Source organism: Pteronotus mesoamericanus, unplaced genomic scaffold (genome assembly GCF_021234165.1).
Source record: "Pteronotus mesoamericanus isolate MK-2021 breed Mesoamerican mustached bat unplaced genomic scaffold, CSHL_Meso_final contig_246, whole genome shotgun sequence".
NCBI lineage: Eukaryota > Metazoa > Chordata > Mammalia > Chiroptera > Mormoopidae > Pteronotus > Pteronotus mesoamericanus.
The window spans coordinates 8,195,831-8,213,116 of NW_026555104.1; the positions used below are offsets into that span (position 1 = coordinate 8,195,831).

The 17,286-nt window shown below is 39.0% G+C and overlaps 1 protein-coding gene across 1 annotated transcript in view; it reads left to right on the forward strand.

Moving 5' to 3' along the window:
* The window catches only part of MYO1D (myosin ID), a 303,106-nt gene that overhangs the window by 166,011 nt on the left and 119,809 nt on the right, over positions 1-17,286 (forward strand). Inside the window, exons 18-20 of the mRNA XM_054573135.1 lie at positions 3,416-3,560; positions 4,081-4,185; positions 11,775-11,888. Coding sequence (XP_054429110.1) covers positions 3,416-3,560; positions 4,081-4,185; positions 11,775-11,888 — 364 coding nt within the window. The remainder of the gene's footprint in view (positions 1-3,415; positions 3,561-4,080; positions 4,186-11,774; positions 11,889-17,286) is intronic.

The following is a 17,286-nucleotide window of genomic DNA, read 5'->3' on the forward strand; positions in this document are numbered from 1 at the left end:
ATCTATCCAAAGGCAAACTTTTTCTGTAAAGAGCCAGATAGTAATTTGCTTAGGCTTTGTGGGCTATATTCATGTGGTCTTTGTCACATATTTTACCTTGTTTTGGTTTGGTTTTGTTAAACATGTAAAACTATTCTTAGCTTGAGAATACAAAACCAGGCCATGGGCCAAATTTGGCACAGGCTTTAGTTTGCCAACCCCTAACCTAGTCTTTATATTCTGTTTAATGTATTCTTGGATGTTTTGGTCTGTGGAGTACTGAGAGACGTGTGTTAAAGGATTCCACTGTGATTGTGGGGTCTGGTCTTCTTCTAAGATCTCAGTGCATGCCTGATTGTGTGTAAACTCACTCTGTTCCTCATAGTAACTGTTCATTCTGGGACAGCTGGGACCCTGGTTTGTGCCCAGCCTCATCCCCTTTTTCATGTCACCAAGGCTGGTCATTTTTGTGGCTGCAGCTTTGTTGTCTGTTACACATATTTTCTGTTGGAGGTTTGCTCAATAGGATAAGCAGTCTGTGTGGTTCTCTCCATGGTTGTGTCAGTCAGCTTCCAAATTACCCAGCATGCCTTTGGAGTCAGACAGGTATGGACCTTGTCCTGGGCCACTGTGGGCAGTGAGGAAGGTGCAGGCTGACCAGGCACATAGGCCGAAAACAGACCGACAGACAGAGCAAGGACCTCTCCCCACTGAGAATGAAACTTGGGGTCAGGGCCTAATTGGGGCAGTTGCTTAACATGCTATGCAGTATTGTAGGGCCTCCCTGTCCTTAGTGTCCTTGGCTTTGACCACACTGCTCTCCACCTGTCATTCTTTCAGCTTCTTTGGGAATGGCCTTAGGACCGTCTGCCCCACTGGAGTGTTTCTTGGCCATAGAAAGTAGAGAAGAGGATTTCGCTGTTGTGTTGAGCCGTCACTTTTTCCATGGTTGTTGCTTTGGCAACCTACTACCTCTGACCCTCTCTGCCATGGTAGCTGTCCTCCTCTCCCCACGGCCAGCCATTCTGTGTTCAGGGAACTGGAACAGCCCTCACCTTGAAATCCTTTACCGCTTGCCCTTGCTCCCAGCCCCTGCTGCTTCGGGCTCAAGGATTCCTGGGGCCACCTTGGAGAAGGGCCCATCTCCTTCTGCTGAGTGGATTGCTCAGCACGGAGCCGCTTCTCCGTCAGCTCAACCCCATCTGCTTCATTTCTTCCGGAAAGTCTTCACTCCCTCCAGCCTGTTGACAGCACTCCCATTTTCTGGTGGTGTATAGATTTTTCCTTATTTTTATATTCATTCAGTTATTTCAGTGGAAATTTGAGAGAGAGAAAAAACATTTAGGCTCCAGCCACCATCCTGAAACAAGAATACACCTCAGGAAAATCTTAAGTGAAACCAATCTCTCTAACCTTTTGTGTATATAAATGGGGAAAAGATTACTGCTTTTCAATTTTAGTTGAATCTCATTCTGGTGTTCCATGGAAGCAAAGTTCGAGAACCACTGGTCTTGATTATTTCGTCTGATGTAAGGAAATTCTGTTTGCTTCCAGCCTCCCTGTGCCCCGCTCCTGTGGTGGAACAGAGCATAAGTATCATACAGGACTAGGCTGCTGCTAAGGGCATAACAGACCTTGTACTTACTTTTCTTAATCAGGAAGCTTGTTTATAGCTTATGCTTTTAATTGCTTAGACAAAAAACCTTGGATTCCTCTTTAAATCCTCTCATTCTCTCGATCTCTTGCTCCCACATTTAATCCATCAGTAAGCCCTGTTGGTGCTCCTTCAGAACATATCCAGAACCAGTACCTGTCTCTGCCTCGACCTCCCGAATCCAAGCCACCATCCTCTACAACGTGCGTTATGGAAATAGTAGCCTCCTAACTGGTCATCCTGTTCCTAGCCCAGTTGCCTTCATCCTTTCTTCATACAGCAAGCGGAGCATTCTTATAAAGTGGAAGTCAGATTTTATCCCTTTTTTGTTCAAAAGCTTCCAATGGCGTCTCACCCTATTCAAAGTAAAGGCCAGAGTCCTGATAACGACCTACCTGGCTCTGTGGGTGCTGGCCCTGGCTCTCCGTCTGACCGCCCCTCCTTTTCCCCACCCCCAGCCCCCGCTCATCCTGCGCCAGCATAAAGGACTCTTGGCTGGTGCTCCAATATACCAAGCAAGGACACACTTGACAGCCTTTACACTCATTATTTCCTCTTTCTGGGAGACTCTTGCTCAAGCAGCTATACACCTGGCTCCTTTGCTTCCTGTAGGTCTCTGCTCAGGTATCCTTATCAGCGGTGCCTCCCAGGCCACCCTTTGTAAATAACCCAGGTCCCTGTTCCTTCCCCCTGCTGCACACCTGGCCTCCTTTCCCTGCCTTATTTTCTTCATAGCACCTATGGCATCATATGAGGGGGAACCCCCCCCAAAAAAACAGAATTATCTTCTTGAGGGCGAGCCCCTTGTAGTACAGGCTTCCTGTGGTAGGTGAGTGTTCTAGGAACACACCTTTATCGGTGTACCAGCTGGCATTTTGAGAGGCTGTGTTTGGCTTCAGTGAATTTTTTTTTAAGACTCTTTCAGCGCTTTCGCCCATTTCATGTTGGGTGATTTCGGAACACACCTGCCCACACTGCGCTGAGTGTTCAGCAGTTATTGACCAAAAATGGCCTGACTCCCGTGCCACACCCTCCCTATTTACCCAGTCTCATGCCAAGCAACACTTTTTTTGTTTCCCTAATGGAAAAAAGTCCTCAAAGGGAAATGTTTTGCTGATGTGGAAGAGGTGAAACAAAAAAAATGGCAGCCGCTCTAAAAGGCATCAGAATCAACGAGTTCAGAAACTGCTTTGAGCAGTGGAAAAAAGCATCTCGATAGGTGCATTGCATCACATGGAGAGGACTTTGAAGGTGACTGAAGTGTAAACATGTAAGAATACATACACAATGTTTTGTAAATAAATTCCAGGGTGTTTTGCCCCCCGCCCCCGCGCTGGCACATGCTATTGCCTTGTTTACCGTCTCTATGCACTCTAGAGAAGAAGCGCCTAGCAGAAGGGACCTTCGTCTGTTTGTTCACTGCTGCGCCCCCACTGCTTACAACAGCGTCTGGAGTTTAGCTGATGCCTAGAAGCATGTGCTGAATGAATGAATGATGAATCCAAAGGAGCTGTGCCCTAACTATGTCTCTTATGGGAGTCCATGTTCACTAAATTCTACTTGTTTTCAGATCACACACCCCACAAAGCAAGTTTCACAGACATCTCTGTGCACATAAAACTGTTATTTTCATAATTGCTGTGTATATTTTGGAGGCATTTTACTTTTTTTAGGGTAGCATACAGGTAATTTGGTTAATTCTGCCTAATGACAGATTCTTGTTTTTGAGATGAATGGCATTGTGTTTCTGAAGTCTAATGCATTTTATTTATTTACTTGTAGATGGAGAGCATCTCAGCTCATCAAGAGCATACCTGCATCAGACCTGCCCCAGGTCAGGGCAAAGGTTGCGGCCATGGAAATGTTGAAGGGTCAAAGGGCTGACCTTGGGCTCCAAAGGGCCTGGGAGGGCAACTACCTTGCTTCGGTGAGTCCAGGAGAACCCAGTGGAATCACTGTCTCCCTTAACAAGAAAAGAAAAGAATATTTCTCCAAGAATTATAGAAAGACTGACACCTTCAGAAATTAAGTTTCTGTGAATGACACTAAATTAAAACATTTTATTGCTTCTCGGTGTACAATATTTGAGGTTTCCCCCACTTTAAAAAGGGTGCTCTGTCTTCTGTCTGTATTAGGTATGCTCTGTAACCTGGCTTTGACCATTTAAACCTTCCCTTGCATATTTCAGCAACTATTTTTAACTACCACCTTTATATTGATTATTCCCAAAGCTACATTTCACCTTCTCTCCCATTCCTTTTTAAAAAATGTTTCTAGGACCTTTGGTGTTAAAATGACTTTTTAGTAGCGTACCATCTGGGATGGGGAGATAAAAAGTATGTGTGTGGAACTTCATGAGCATAATAATAAAACTGTATATTAAAAGCTCGCCTTTTCATCCAAATTGCTAAGCATAGGCATTTTATCGCATTTCCTTTTTCTTTCAGAAGCCAGATACACCTCAGACCTCAGGCACTTTTGTCCCCGTTGCAAATGAACTGAAACGGAAGGACAAATACATGAACGTCCTCTTTTCCTGTCATGTCCGCAAGGTAAGGCGATCTTGAAACAGATCTTTGGAAGGAAGAGCCTGATTCAGACGAAAATTACTTGGAAATGACTTCAGTAAAACATAACAGTAAATCATAATTAGCTACGTTGTTGGTGAGCTATACTTACTGTCTGGGGCGGGGGCATTGATGGAAGATCTGAGATGGCTACAGCTTTAGAGATGGGCTATAAAGCCTTCTCAAGGGAAGTGGGTAGTTTTGATATCCATTTCTTTTAAAAAACAGGGGAGGGGAGGGGTCAAGGATTGTGTTTTACTGCATGTGTATCTTTCACAGCACATACTGGTTTGCCTTGTATTTAATGGTCATCAAGGACTTTTTATACGTGTTTTATTACTATTTTAAATAGGGGGAGAAGGAGGAAGAACATAGTTTGGAAAAGAGTGAAGGACATAGTGAGATTTGGAAGGGACAGAGAAAGGGTTATATCCTGTGAATATATTTGCTTTTCCAAAGCAGGATGTGTGTGGACAATTATTTATGTGGAGACAATAGCAGCTGGGCCAGTGGAACAGGTGCAGGCCAGAAAGTGGAAGGCAAGGGGCATAGCTGGTTTTTCAAACCTAAGATACTTTTTTTAGAAAAGGAGAAAAAGAGGAAATTAAAATAATTATAAAAGAGCATTTTGTAAAACTATGCAAATAAATTTTAAAATATTAAATGGGCGAATTTAAGAAAAATATTGCCTAGAATGACCTCAGAAGAGATACTGATATAAATACACCAGTATCCAAAGTTGGAATTAAGAAAATATTAAAAAGTGACCTCACAATAGAGGTCCAGGTTTAGGTGACTTTAGGGGTATTTTGTTTCAAATTTTAAAAAAATACATATAGTGTTATTCAGATCAAAATAATGAAATACAATTTTTCAACTATAATTTGGCAAACTTTAAAATGCTGATAATAACTAGTGTTTGCAAGAGTTTAGGGGATCACTGTTGGTAGGCCATAAAGCAAGCCTCAATAAATTTAGAAGGGTTGAAATCATACAAAGTGTGTTCTCTAACCATAACGGAGTGAAATTAGGAACCAATAACAGAAGGCAATTTAGGAGGTGCACAAATAGGTGGGAATTAAATAACACACTCCTGAATAACCAATGGTCAAATAGGAAATCACAGGAAAATGAGAACACTTGGAAAAGAAGACACAACATACCAAAACTTACGGGATGCAGCTGAAGCCGTCTTAGAGGGAAATGTAATTCCTGCAATAGAAAAGATAAAAGATCTCATATCTATAATCTTTGACATTAAGACACTGTTTTAAAAAAAAAAAAAAAAGCAAACCCAAAGCAAGCAGGAGAAGGAAAAAGATTAGCGCAGAAATCAAAAAAATAGAGAATACAAAAATAATAGGAAAAAGGCAAAAAAAAACAAAAATTGGTTTAAAGATCAACAAAACTGACAAATCTTTAGTTGGAATGGCCAAATAGTATAATAGAAGAAAGAGATTAAACTTTATTCATGTAGTTCCAAAAAAAATAACTATTAGTGTTCAGACATTCTAAGGAAGAAGAGATCATCAATTCAATGTAATATAAACTTATTAACTAAATAGAGAGCAGTTGGTTTTAAACTTAGAATGAAATACCATATTTTGCCATGTATGATGCGCACGTTTTGCCCAAATTTTTGGCAGGGGAAATAAGGATGAGCATTATACATGGGTATAATAATCCTGTGTATAGTGTGCAGAAAACTGTGGGTGCACATTATACATTGGCAAAATGTGGTAAATGTTGTCAAGGAAAGCTTGCTGGTGCTATCTCAGAGTGGCTACCAAAGTCCCAAGACTAATTCCAGACTCCTAAATTCAGAAACTCTAGTTTGCAAGTGCACCTAGAGTTGATCAGCCAATCAGGAAATGACATTGGCTAACCAGATGCACGGAACCATGAAGAGATCTACCATTTCAGCCATTTCAGTGCATCCTCATTTCTGCTATCTAGGATTCTTCCTTTTTAGAATCAAGATACCTGCGAAGTCAAATTATTAATCAGACAATTGAGTAGACAGTTGGGTGGTTTTGACAGTCATTCTCCACTACGGAAAAGCCTGCTGACTCTGATTTCATCTTTCCAGTGATGACAATTTAATGTCTAACAGGATGTCTTTCCCTGGATCCTGCTGGATAAAAACTGAAAACTTCTTTGTCATGTTCCTGTATTTTAAGTTCAATACAAAATAATATTTCTCCACTTGAGAATCAGGTCCTCTTTAGAATCTTTTTAATCCCAAGAATGTACCAGCATAAACTTGATACCATTTCAGTAAAGCCTACTTCTTTATGCTGTGATTCTTTATGAAGCAGCTACTTTCTGTTAACTACGGTCATAAACTGTCCTTTAAGGCAGGAGACTTCTACAAATAACTGCTCTCACTCCTATGTTTTCTCCTAGTCTCACTCTCCAGGGAAACTTCATCTCTGGCCCCCTGTGGTGCTTACTAAACCTATAAACAGATCATTAGAAGTGTTTGGGCAAAAGCAAGATGGTAGGGATTTTTTTTTTCTGTAGTTGAGGATTTTAGTTTAGGCAGTAGAAGAAATAAGATGAAATCTTATCTAATACTGAGTCTGTAATCCAGTTTTTCTATTACTTCATGAATTTAAATGGAAGAAAATTAGTGTCCCTATGTGATAATTACTTTAATTTAGTTTGAGTTCACAAATTTACATATGTATATGAAAAGTTTTTCTTTCCATTTTGTTTAGCTAAATTATGCAACAAAGCTTTTCCTTTGTTACCGAGGTCCTTCCCACTCACTTGATCATGTTTTAAGGATGATTTGAGTTGCTAAAACAGAAGGTAAAGATTCATGACCTGTTCTCTTTAGAAGTTACATTTTTGCATACAAAAAAAATGTAATATTTCTAAACAGTTTCAGTAGAATTGCTGCCTTGAGGTTTTTGTTTCTTGGTTTGCAGATTAACTCATAGACATGTCATAGAAAGGACAATACTCTCCACTTTACCACTGTGATCTATTGTTTTCATCTCTGGCATGACCTTGTGGAACTATGCAAAAAAGTTGTTTTTTGCAACATATTCATATTTTTCAATAGGAATTCACAAAAGATGAGGAACACTGCCTTTGATTATTATTCAGATTTCATCTTAGATGTTCTCTATTCTCCATATTCTAAAATGGACACAAATGATGATTAATGTTCTCCCACATGGGTTTCACAAACCAGCCTTCTGTTGAATCTGAATTTGTTTTCGGAAAGGGGGCCCTAATTTGGGAAATGCTGGATTAAATCGTTGAACATACCCTTTGAGTACAGCCATCTCAGAGCCTTTAAATGTATTCGTGGGTTATGAATATCCCAGGGAAAGCTGTGGTTTGCATTTTTCCTCAAACCAACTTAACTTGAAACCCTTTCTTGCACCAAGTATCACATAAGGCTAGTATTGTGCTAAACAACTTAGAAAATGCTGATGGAGGAGCTCTCCCATCACTTGTTTCAAGTCTTCTGACAAGTGCCAGTTCAGTTCTATGGCAAAAATTGTTACCATGTGATGTGAATAGTTATTACCAAGAGTAGTTATTATTTCACCATGTCAACTCTATTGTACTCTTAATTACAGATGCCATCTTTGTCAAGACAAAAAATATACTTTGGTTATGAGGAAATGTTTAGAGAATTGACTGACTTCTAAAGCTATGAGGCAAGAGGTAGAAAACTGAATAAAATGCAAACTAAAACTTGAATTTTAGTTTGCTGTAGTCTACCTTCAATGCCCCATCCTACCTGTCCTAATTTATTTACTTAAGTATATATCCTACCAACACTAATGGCGTTTTCAAATGAATCTCTAACTTCTTTGTTTGCATCTTGAAAATTAGATCTTGGAAGCAGGGATGGGGAATTTATATATCACAACTGTGCCTTCTGTTCTACTTAGTTGAGGAGTTTTGGTGGGTTCTTTGTTTTGCTTTTCTTTTTCTTCTCATCACTGAGAAACCTGAACTTGTAGTTCCTCAGAAATTTTTAGTGTTCAGTACCTTGATTTAAATGTTGCCCAAATCTAACATTGAAACATGCTAATCAGCAAGTAGTGAACTACATATTTATACAATGTTTCTTCATTAATTCTGTTAGAAAAAAGACTTTCCTGCAAATGTGAGCATTTTCTGACTCTAATAAAGTAGCACTCTACAGAATCATGCATACATACATTTTTTCCCAATCTTATTACCTAGTTTTATTTTCTTTATACATTGTAATAAATTATTTTCTCTTGCACACTTCTTATTTGTCTCAACTCCATCTACTAGTCTCAAATCCTTACTGTAACCAAAGCCTTTATGTCATTCCTTTTTATATCATCAGCAACTTACAAAGTGCTTGAAAATGCACATTGTAAATTTTGGGAAAGAAAACATTTATCAAATTACTTAATCTGAGTAAGTGTTTACCAGTATAATTTCTTTAAATTAATAGGAGTCTTGTGCTGGATTAACAAATGTAGAAAAAATAAATTCAACCCCATTTACAGGTTTCTGATTATAGGAGGACATGTTTCTCAATGAAATGGTGAGCCTAAAGATTTTGTAAGAGTAGCTGTTACCAAGTAATACAGCATCACAAATACAGGCACGGATATGTTTCTCTAGGTCAGTTTCACTCAGGCCAGTTGGTCTGGTCTGCCAGCACGCTGTGTGCACGGCCTTGTAGTGATGGCTGGTCGTGAAACTTCGACTGTGAAGGGAAAAATTAAGTCAATGGAGAAGACACTTTATGAGAAAAACCAATATACAAATAAATCTCAACAATTCCAACCAGGAGAATAAATAATTCCAAATCAGCAATACATGAGCTTACATAGTACCTGCTAATGTTAGAGAGCTTTTTTATTAAAGAGATAGCCTACTCATAAAGGAGCTTGCAACCTCAGATATAAAAAAGCAAGAAGCCCACAGTTCCTTTTTCTTCAGTACAGAAATAAAGGTTTTCTGGGACCCGACTGGGCAATGGGGGGCTTAAGCTGTTGAGCAACTGTGCTTTTATTTGCCATTGGGGAGTTTTTTTTTTAACATTATGCAACCTCCCAGCCTGTTGCAGCCATTTTCCTCTGTTTCCCCATCTGACAGTTCCCAGCATCAACAATGGTTGGCTCGCGGAGAACAGTTCTTGAAATTACCCTGTGGCATTTAAATGACTCTCAAAACCATCCGATCAGCAAGGATGATGTAGTAAATGCTCTGTAGGTTGCCCACTTCTGTATTGGGATCTGTGAGGTACAAGGTCAGAGGCACCATATGATCACAACCCTCAAGGAGCTTACTGTTCATGAAATAATAGGGCAACAAATAAAAATCTGTCATGGATATTTGAGATTCTACATTGTTTTGTCTGTGTATTTGTATCGAGGTATATAATTTATATACAGGTAATACACATTATCGGAAGTATGGAGTTCAGTGAGTTTTAAGTAGTACAGACACCCTATCAAGATATAGAACGTTTCTATCACCCCGAAAAGCCCCCTCATGTCCCTTCCCAGCTGCATCCCACCCCCACCAAAGGCAATCGCTACCCTGGTTCCCTTTACCACACAGTTTTGCGGTTTCTTGACCCTCATTAAAAAAAGGAATCATACTGTTTTATGTTAAGATTTTTACTTCGTTGTAAAGCAAAGTTGCTAGTCTTTTTTACAACTATTCTGATAACTTATTTATAACTGTTTTACAAGGAAAGCAGCTTTTTTGATATATTTCCAATTTAAAACAATCTATATATACCTTTTATATTGACTGAATTAGGCCTATATTAGGTTATAGTCATTAGATTAATTATCACAAAATTAATAAGTAAAACCAACCTCTTGCCAAACATACAGTAAGTTAAAAACCCCGATGTCCTGCCCAGGCAGCTGGCTCAGTTGGGAAGCAGCCGTGCGATGTTTCTCACATCACTGTTTCTTTTTCTCTCTCTTTTCCCCCTTTCTCTCCAAATCAATAAACACATCCGTGGGTGAGGATTTTTAAAAATAAATGAATAATAAGACACAGTATTCTACACAAACTGTTTTAACAGGTATTTTTTATAACAAGCATCAGGGTCTAAAAATGACACGTCAACTGTCCTTGAAATTATTCAAGCTTTCCAATTATTAAGTGGAAAATTTGTACTTTTAATAGAGATGTAGAGAGTAACTCAACTTCATAATGAGAAGATACAGACTAAGGACAGATGTAACTTAATTGTGTTGGTATTTAAAAACATCACCTTCTTTCCTATCCTTCTTTCCAAACAAGTAATGATGTGTCCAGTGTTTTGCGTTAGCAAAAGCACTTAAGCCGAGTGGTTTCAATGTTAGCTTTTTATTTCATTCTTAATTCCATGTATATTTTTTTTTCATTCTGCAACTGTGGAATAGAAGTTCATAGAAAACAGTGATCACTTTTTACTATACTAGGTTTTATAATGGAATTAGTTGGGTGTCCATTACCACAGTCAATTTTTGAACACTGTTATTATCCTGAAAAGAAACAACACACTCCTTAGCTGTCATTCGTCCAAACCCCCACCTCCCCAGCCCTACAGAACCACTAGGCTATATTCTGTTTGTATAGATCTGCTTATCCTGGACATTTCATACAATGGAGTCATACAAATTGATTGTGTACTGGTTTATTTTACGTAACATGTTTACAAGGCTCATCCATGTTATAGCATGTATCAATTCTTCATTTTTTTATTGCCAACTTAATATAATGGATATAATCCATTGTGTGGATATATCACATTTTATTTATCCATTCGTCAGTTGGTTGACATTTGAGTTGTTTCTACGTTTTTCAGTTACTATGACTAATGCTGCTGTGAACATTCAGGGACAAGTTTTTGTGTGATTGTACATACCTAGGAGTGAAATTTCTGGGTCATATGGCTACATTTATCTGGTTAAGGAGCTGCCAGACTGTTTCCAAAGCAGCTCCATCATTTTATAGTCCCACCAGTAGTGATGAGGGCTCCAGTTTCTCTACATTCTGATTAGCATTTATTACTATCTTTTTTAATAATTGTCATCCGAATGGATACAAAGTGGAACTCATTTACAGTTCCTTGGCGGCTAATGGTAACCAACATGTTTTCATGTGCTTATTGGCTATTCGTGTATCGTCTCTGGAGAAATGTTTATTCAGATTCTTAACCCATTTTTAATTGGGTTTTTGACCTTTTATTATCGAGTTATGTATTATAGATACAATATATATTCTGTTCTTTATATGTTCTACATACAAGTCCCTTATCAGATACATTATTCATAAAAATTTTCTCCTATTCTGTGGGTTTTCCATCTTTTCGTTATTTTGTGTTTTTCTTGTTTTCCCCGGTAAATTGTGAAGTCTTGACATTGAAATTGTAAAATTCTACAAATCTGGAAACGGCTGCCCCTTTTAGATTTCTGCTGCACCCAGCAGAGCGGCCGGCCACAGCGCCCATCTATCACAGAGCGCGTCTCCGGTCTGCCCCCTGGCCCCTAGGCCTGCGCCTGGCAGATAATTTGACTTCATTCTTCATGAGATGATACAGCTATTGATTGGTTTTCTTTCAGGTCAATCGATTTAGTAAGGTGGAAGACCGAGCAATTTTTGTCACTGATCGTCACCTGTATAAAATGGATCCCACTAAGCAGTACAAGGTGATGAAGACTATCCCTCTATACAATGTAAGTGCTCTGCTTCTCTCTGAGTAAAAGGGTAAATGGTGTTCACGAACCACTTTGTGGGCTGATAGTCTGATCACTAATACCTTTGGGGCTTTAGGATTCCCATGAATTCTTCAAATTTTATGCCAATCTTATGCTTATACAAATGTATAATTTTCTGAGGGGAATCCAAATCTTCCAATAGATTAACGAAGGCATTTTTTAAAGGGTAAAGACTCTGCATTCTCTGTGATCTTTCTCTATTCCTCATTCTGTTCACTGCTTACATGTTATGATACATAATATATTTTCTTTTCTATTTTCCTAACACTTGCTCTTTCTCTGTTCCTGATCCTACTCATTGCTTGAAGGCTGTGGTGCATAATATATTTTCTTTCTTATTTTCATAAGGCTTGTTTTCCTATGGAAATAGACTAGGTAAAGAAACAGTAGAGAATTACTGTATGAAAGCATTACCTCTCTTTTAAATGTAAATTTTATGCTGTTTCCAGAAGGTTTTTTTTTAATCAATATATTTTACCTGTGATCTAAATCCACTCAGTTGTTCACTGTCTCCATGGGGTTTTCAAACTCTGGAATGAATTCCTTATTTGAAATAAATTTGGTAGGTGTCTCCTTGAATTTCAATATGAGATTTTTTTTTTTTTAATTTTTTCCTGCTTTGCGGGATCTGCTTTAAAAGTGACTATTTGTTCTGATTCTTCAGAAGGATCCTATTGGATTATTGGATCTTTCCACGTGTGACATGATTTTTCTGTCTGCTGGTTCTAACAAAGGAGCTCTGTGTTTTTCCAATAATAGAATATATGAGGAATATTATTAAAGATTGTCTTTTAATCCTTTGATTTCTGCAAAAGGAAATAGGAAATATTGTTTTGTAGTTTTATTTTGTTAAATCAGGAGTCTTGTTGGTTGGAGGCACAAAGAAGGCAAATTATTCCTGGCTTTGCTAAATGACTGAGAGCATCACTGCAGGCTCATTGCCCAGATGGTTGCCCAGGTTGAAATTTGTCTTCATTATGCATCATGTGCGCGCACACACACATAAACACACACCTTCCTTCCTCCAGGAGAAGACTAGTGGGTTGGAGCTAATAAGAAAATGCTATTCTGAGACTTTCTTGATTGTATATATTCTTAGCAAAGACCTGTAATGTTATATATCAATCACAGTTTAAACCTAACAACCCTGCAGTCTTAAAGTAGGGGGTGTAGGGAGGGAAAAATCAAATTTTGTCCAAGTCTAGTGAAGCATGGAACCAAACAAACATAAATTGTGGTGTGCATTTTATTTCTTTTCCTTATTTTCTGTTAAGTGGAGATCAATCAGGCACGGGATATAAATTCAATAAATAGTTAAACAACTCTTTGAACTGAAGTTATGTTCCCAAACTACCTTCCTTTTCTATGTTGACTGGTGTATATTATTTATATTCCTCGCTGCCCTTCCCCACATTCTCATTATTGCTCACGTTAGCCACAATATCATATAATGTCAGAAGCTGATGGTGTTTACAACTGCGGGAAGGGCAGAACAGTGTCAGCAGGATGGATACGCACTGTCACAGGCGCTGTCAGTGCTCTGCCCACGTCCCCCGTGTTCCCTTATTTTTGTGCTCATCAGCCTAACTTCCAGCAGCCAGCACCTTTGTCAAAAACTGTGCCGCCAGAACCTGCTTTGCTCCCTCACACAGAGGACTGGAAACACCCACCCACCCCAGCAACCCAATGACCAATGGATACGAGGGGATAAATGCTTCTCACACATCACCATTGACCGAGACAGTTCTGAGGTGTGTTTTATACCGTGTCCTAGAGCTGCCCTGAGGAGGAAGCTGCGGTTGCCCACAGTGCAAGCTGGCTTAACAGTGGGCACTCCTGGCTGCCTTCTCTCCCCGAACCACCTCCCAACTTTCTTGCCAGTGTCCCTGCACCTCCCACATCAGTTCTGTGTGCTCACCAGCCTTTGTCTCAGGGTGTGCTCCTGGGAGGAACTGACTTCAGAGCAGGGGCTACCTCTTCGGAGGAAGCAAATTGAATGGTATAGGGAACTTCCAGCTGGATCGGTAAAAATGTTTTCAAGTCTGAAGCAAATATGACAAAGTATTAAGTCTGGATAATAGGGACATATTTGTTATTTTATTCTTTGCACTTTTTGCATGATTGAAATATTTTGAAATTAAAACAGTTTAAGACAAGGGACCTTTAAAAATGCTAATGCTGATAATAGTGATGGAGAGGCTGGGGAGGGGTGAAGGAGAGTGATTACCATTCTAACCATGTTGAGTTTTAGGTACTGGTGAAACTTACAAGTATACATTCCCTAGATAGTTGAACGTCTTATCTTATAGGGAGGAGAAGAATCCAGCACTTAGGATAAAATGTAAGATGGGATCTGTGTATAACTGGAGGCTGAAATTATGATTCTAGAGGGAGAAAGGGGTCAGATTATTCAAGAACATCCACCCATTAAATGGTGGGAAAAAGAGAATCACTGATGGAAATGGAATAAAAAGGAAATCTCTTTATGGTCCTCCATTTTCTCAACTCCCTTTTAATGTGCTAAATGAGCTCTAATTTTTTTCAGTTCCGTCAGATTATGAATTATTCTAGGAAAGAAAAGAATTATGAAAACACCTTGTTTCAGAACCAGATTGGAAAGTTTTCAGAAATAAGAGAAATCAATAAAAACATACAACCACATGCCCCACTTGTCTCTCCTCTCTTGCTCTACTTTTCATTTCTCCATCTGCACTGGCTCCAGGGAGCAGGTTGTGACCATATACTATCTTCAGTGACATTTTGCTTTGTCTTGAGTAAGGATTCTCGTGGAGGCAAGGGAGAGGAACCTGATGGGCATCCAGGACACACTACCATTCACGTTTTAAAACAGCTCTGCGGGACCATGTCCTCCTGTGGCGCCTCGGCAGCATAAATGCTTAGATGGTCTAAGTTCCTGCCATTCTCTCAGTGTCTGCTTCACTTTGTGTGTTTTTACCGTCAGTTACCTTTTTTTGCAGAATGGGCCAGTGCTAGGCTCAGGCTTATATCAGCCAACCCAACAAATCATTAGAGTTTCGTCCTACGCTAACATATTGAACACAGTGTCTCAGATGAGGCCTCACCATGGCAACTAATTCTGCATGATCCAAATTGGTATTTTACTCCCTTGTCAAGCACTTGCAAGTCTATGCATAGTCTTTCCTGACTTCTTCTAGTATAGCATGGATAATTATTACGGTTCATTCTGGTACAGTTGATCCCTCCCCTCTACAATTTTTGACTACTGCCTTTAGCCCCAAATCACATTTGGATCTTGGTCACAAGTCATGCTGAATATTGAGGTGGGATTGAGGTGGGTCATTAGGTTTTCCCAGTGGGAAAGAATCAGTAGGAGAGAAGTGCTTCAGGTAGGCCCAGTTCCCCAGGCATCCTTGAGTCCCTGGACTCTTCCTGCCTACCCCCATTCCGATTGCCAGAATCCCAGGCTTTCTTGTTTTTTTTTGGGGGGGGGGGGTGTTTTTTTGTTTTTTTTCCCAAATACATTTGTCTCTGCCTACCCCCCACCACTTTCCCTTGCCGCCTCCCTCCTTCCCTCCCTCAGCTCTTCCCCTTTGGTTTTGTCCATGAGTCCTTGCTATATGTTCCTTGAATCCCAGGTTTTGTTAAACAGGACTTAAATTGTGCCATGTGTAGTTTGTGGTGCATGTGTGCGTGCATGTGCACATGAGTGTGCATGCATTGTATAGTGGGGGAATCCATAAACTTTATTTATTGTTTGTGAGGCAGTCTTTGTTTCATATATATTTTCAATGTTTATAATACCACATTAAGCTGTTACCCTACAGTCAACATTCTACTGCACTGGCATTGTCCCCAAATTATTTTTTCAATATAAGAATTCATCAGGCCATTATCTGTTGTATTGTTCTGGCCAGTTTCTGTTAACTTAAAAGCAAAACACATTGCTAAATTAAAAAGAAAATTTAAAGAAAACTAAAAATTTAAAGAAGGAAAAACTCTTTAAGTTAACCATTTTTCATTTTATAACTTACAGTTCTCCTCTCTCTTCTCTGCCATTGACCCTTTATTCATACTTGCCATAATTCTGACAGGTCAAAGCAATATTATTAGTACCTCATGTCAATAAACAAAATAGTCCTAGTTCTATTCCTCTCTGGAAATAACTACCTGAACTAGAACTTAATATGTCTTTGCTGTTGTAATCATTTTTTTAGTGATGGCACCCCATTGGAATAGTGATTTTGAAACTTTTTTCATGAGGCTTGAGGTAATTTAACTAAAATTGAGATCATTGGATTGGGAGACCCTTGGAATATTTTACTGACATGCAGGACACCCCTACCATCAGTTCATTCATGTCTGTGCAAATATTTTAACTTTTTTTTTTTTTTGAAGTATGCCTTACATGAAGAAAACGGCACAGATCTTAAGGGTGTTGCTTGATGAACACAAAAGTGGATTCAAGTATATAACCATCACCAAAGTCAAGATATAGGCCATTAATAGGACTCCCAGAAGCCCCCTTGTGTTCCTGCCCAGTTACTACCTCTTGCTTCATTTTCAGGGGCATAATCTTGCTCATTTGGAACTGAAGTGCAGATTAAATCAAACATTACATGTTCTTTTTTGTTTCTTTCAACATTCTATTTATGAGATTTATCCATGTTATTTCATTTTCATTGCTGTGTAGTATTTCCTTGTGAAAACATAACACAAGTTTGTTTATTCATTCATGTGTTGATAAATATTTGAGATTCTTTTTGTCATTCTTATGCATATCTTTTGGTGTTATGTGCATACATTTTTGTGGGACAAATACCCAGAAGAGAAATAGCTGTTCAACATTTGTAAATAATTCCTATTTTCCAAGGTATTTGTACTGGCTTATACTCCCAACAATGCATCAAAGTTACACTTGCTCTATTTCTTGTCCAATACTAGGTACTAATGGTCTTTTAAATTTTAGCTGTTCTAGTGGATATGTGGTAGTTAAACATTGTGGGTTTTTTCCCCCAGCCTTGCTGAGAAATAATTGACATATAACATTGTTTAAGTTGAAGGTATACGATGTGTTGATTTGTTACACATACATTACAAAATGACCACCCCTGTAGCATTAGGTAACACCTCCATCACATCACCTAATTACTGTTTCTTTTCTGTGGTGAGAACATTTCAGATCTACTCAATTAGCAACTTTCAAGTATATAATACAGTGTTGTTATTATTAGTTATAATCACCATGCTGTACAGTAGATCCTCAGGACTTATTTATCTTATAACCAGACATTTTTACCCTTTGACCAACATCTCCCCATTTTTCCCCACCCCAACCCTTGACAGCCATCACTCTCTGTTTCTGAGTTCACCTTTT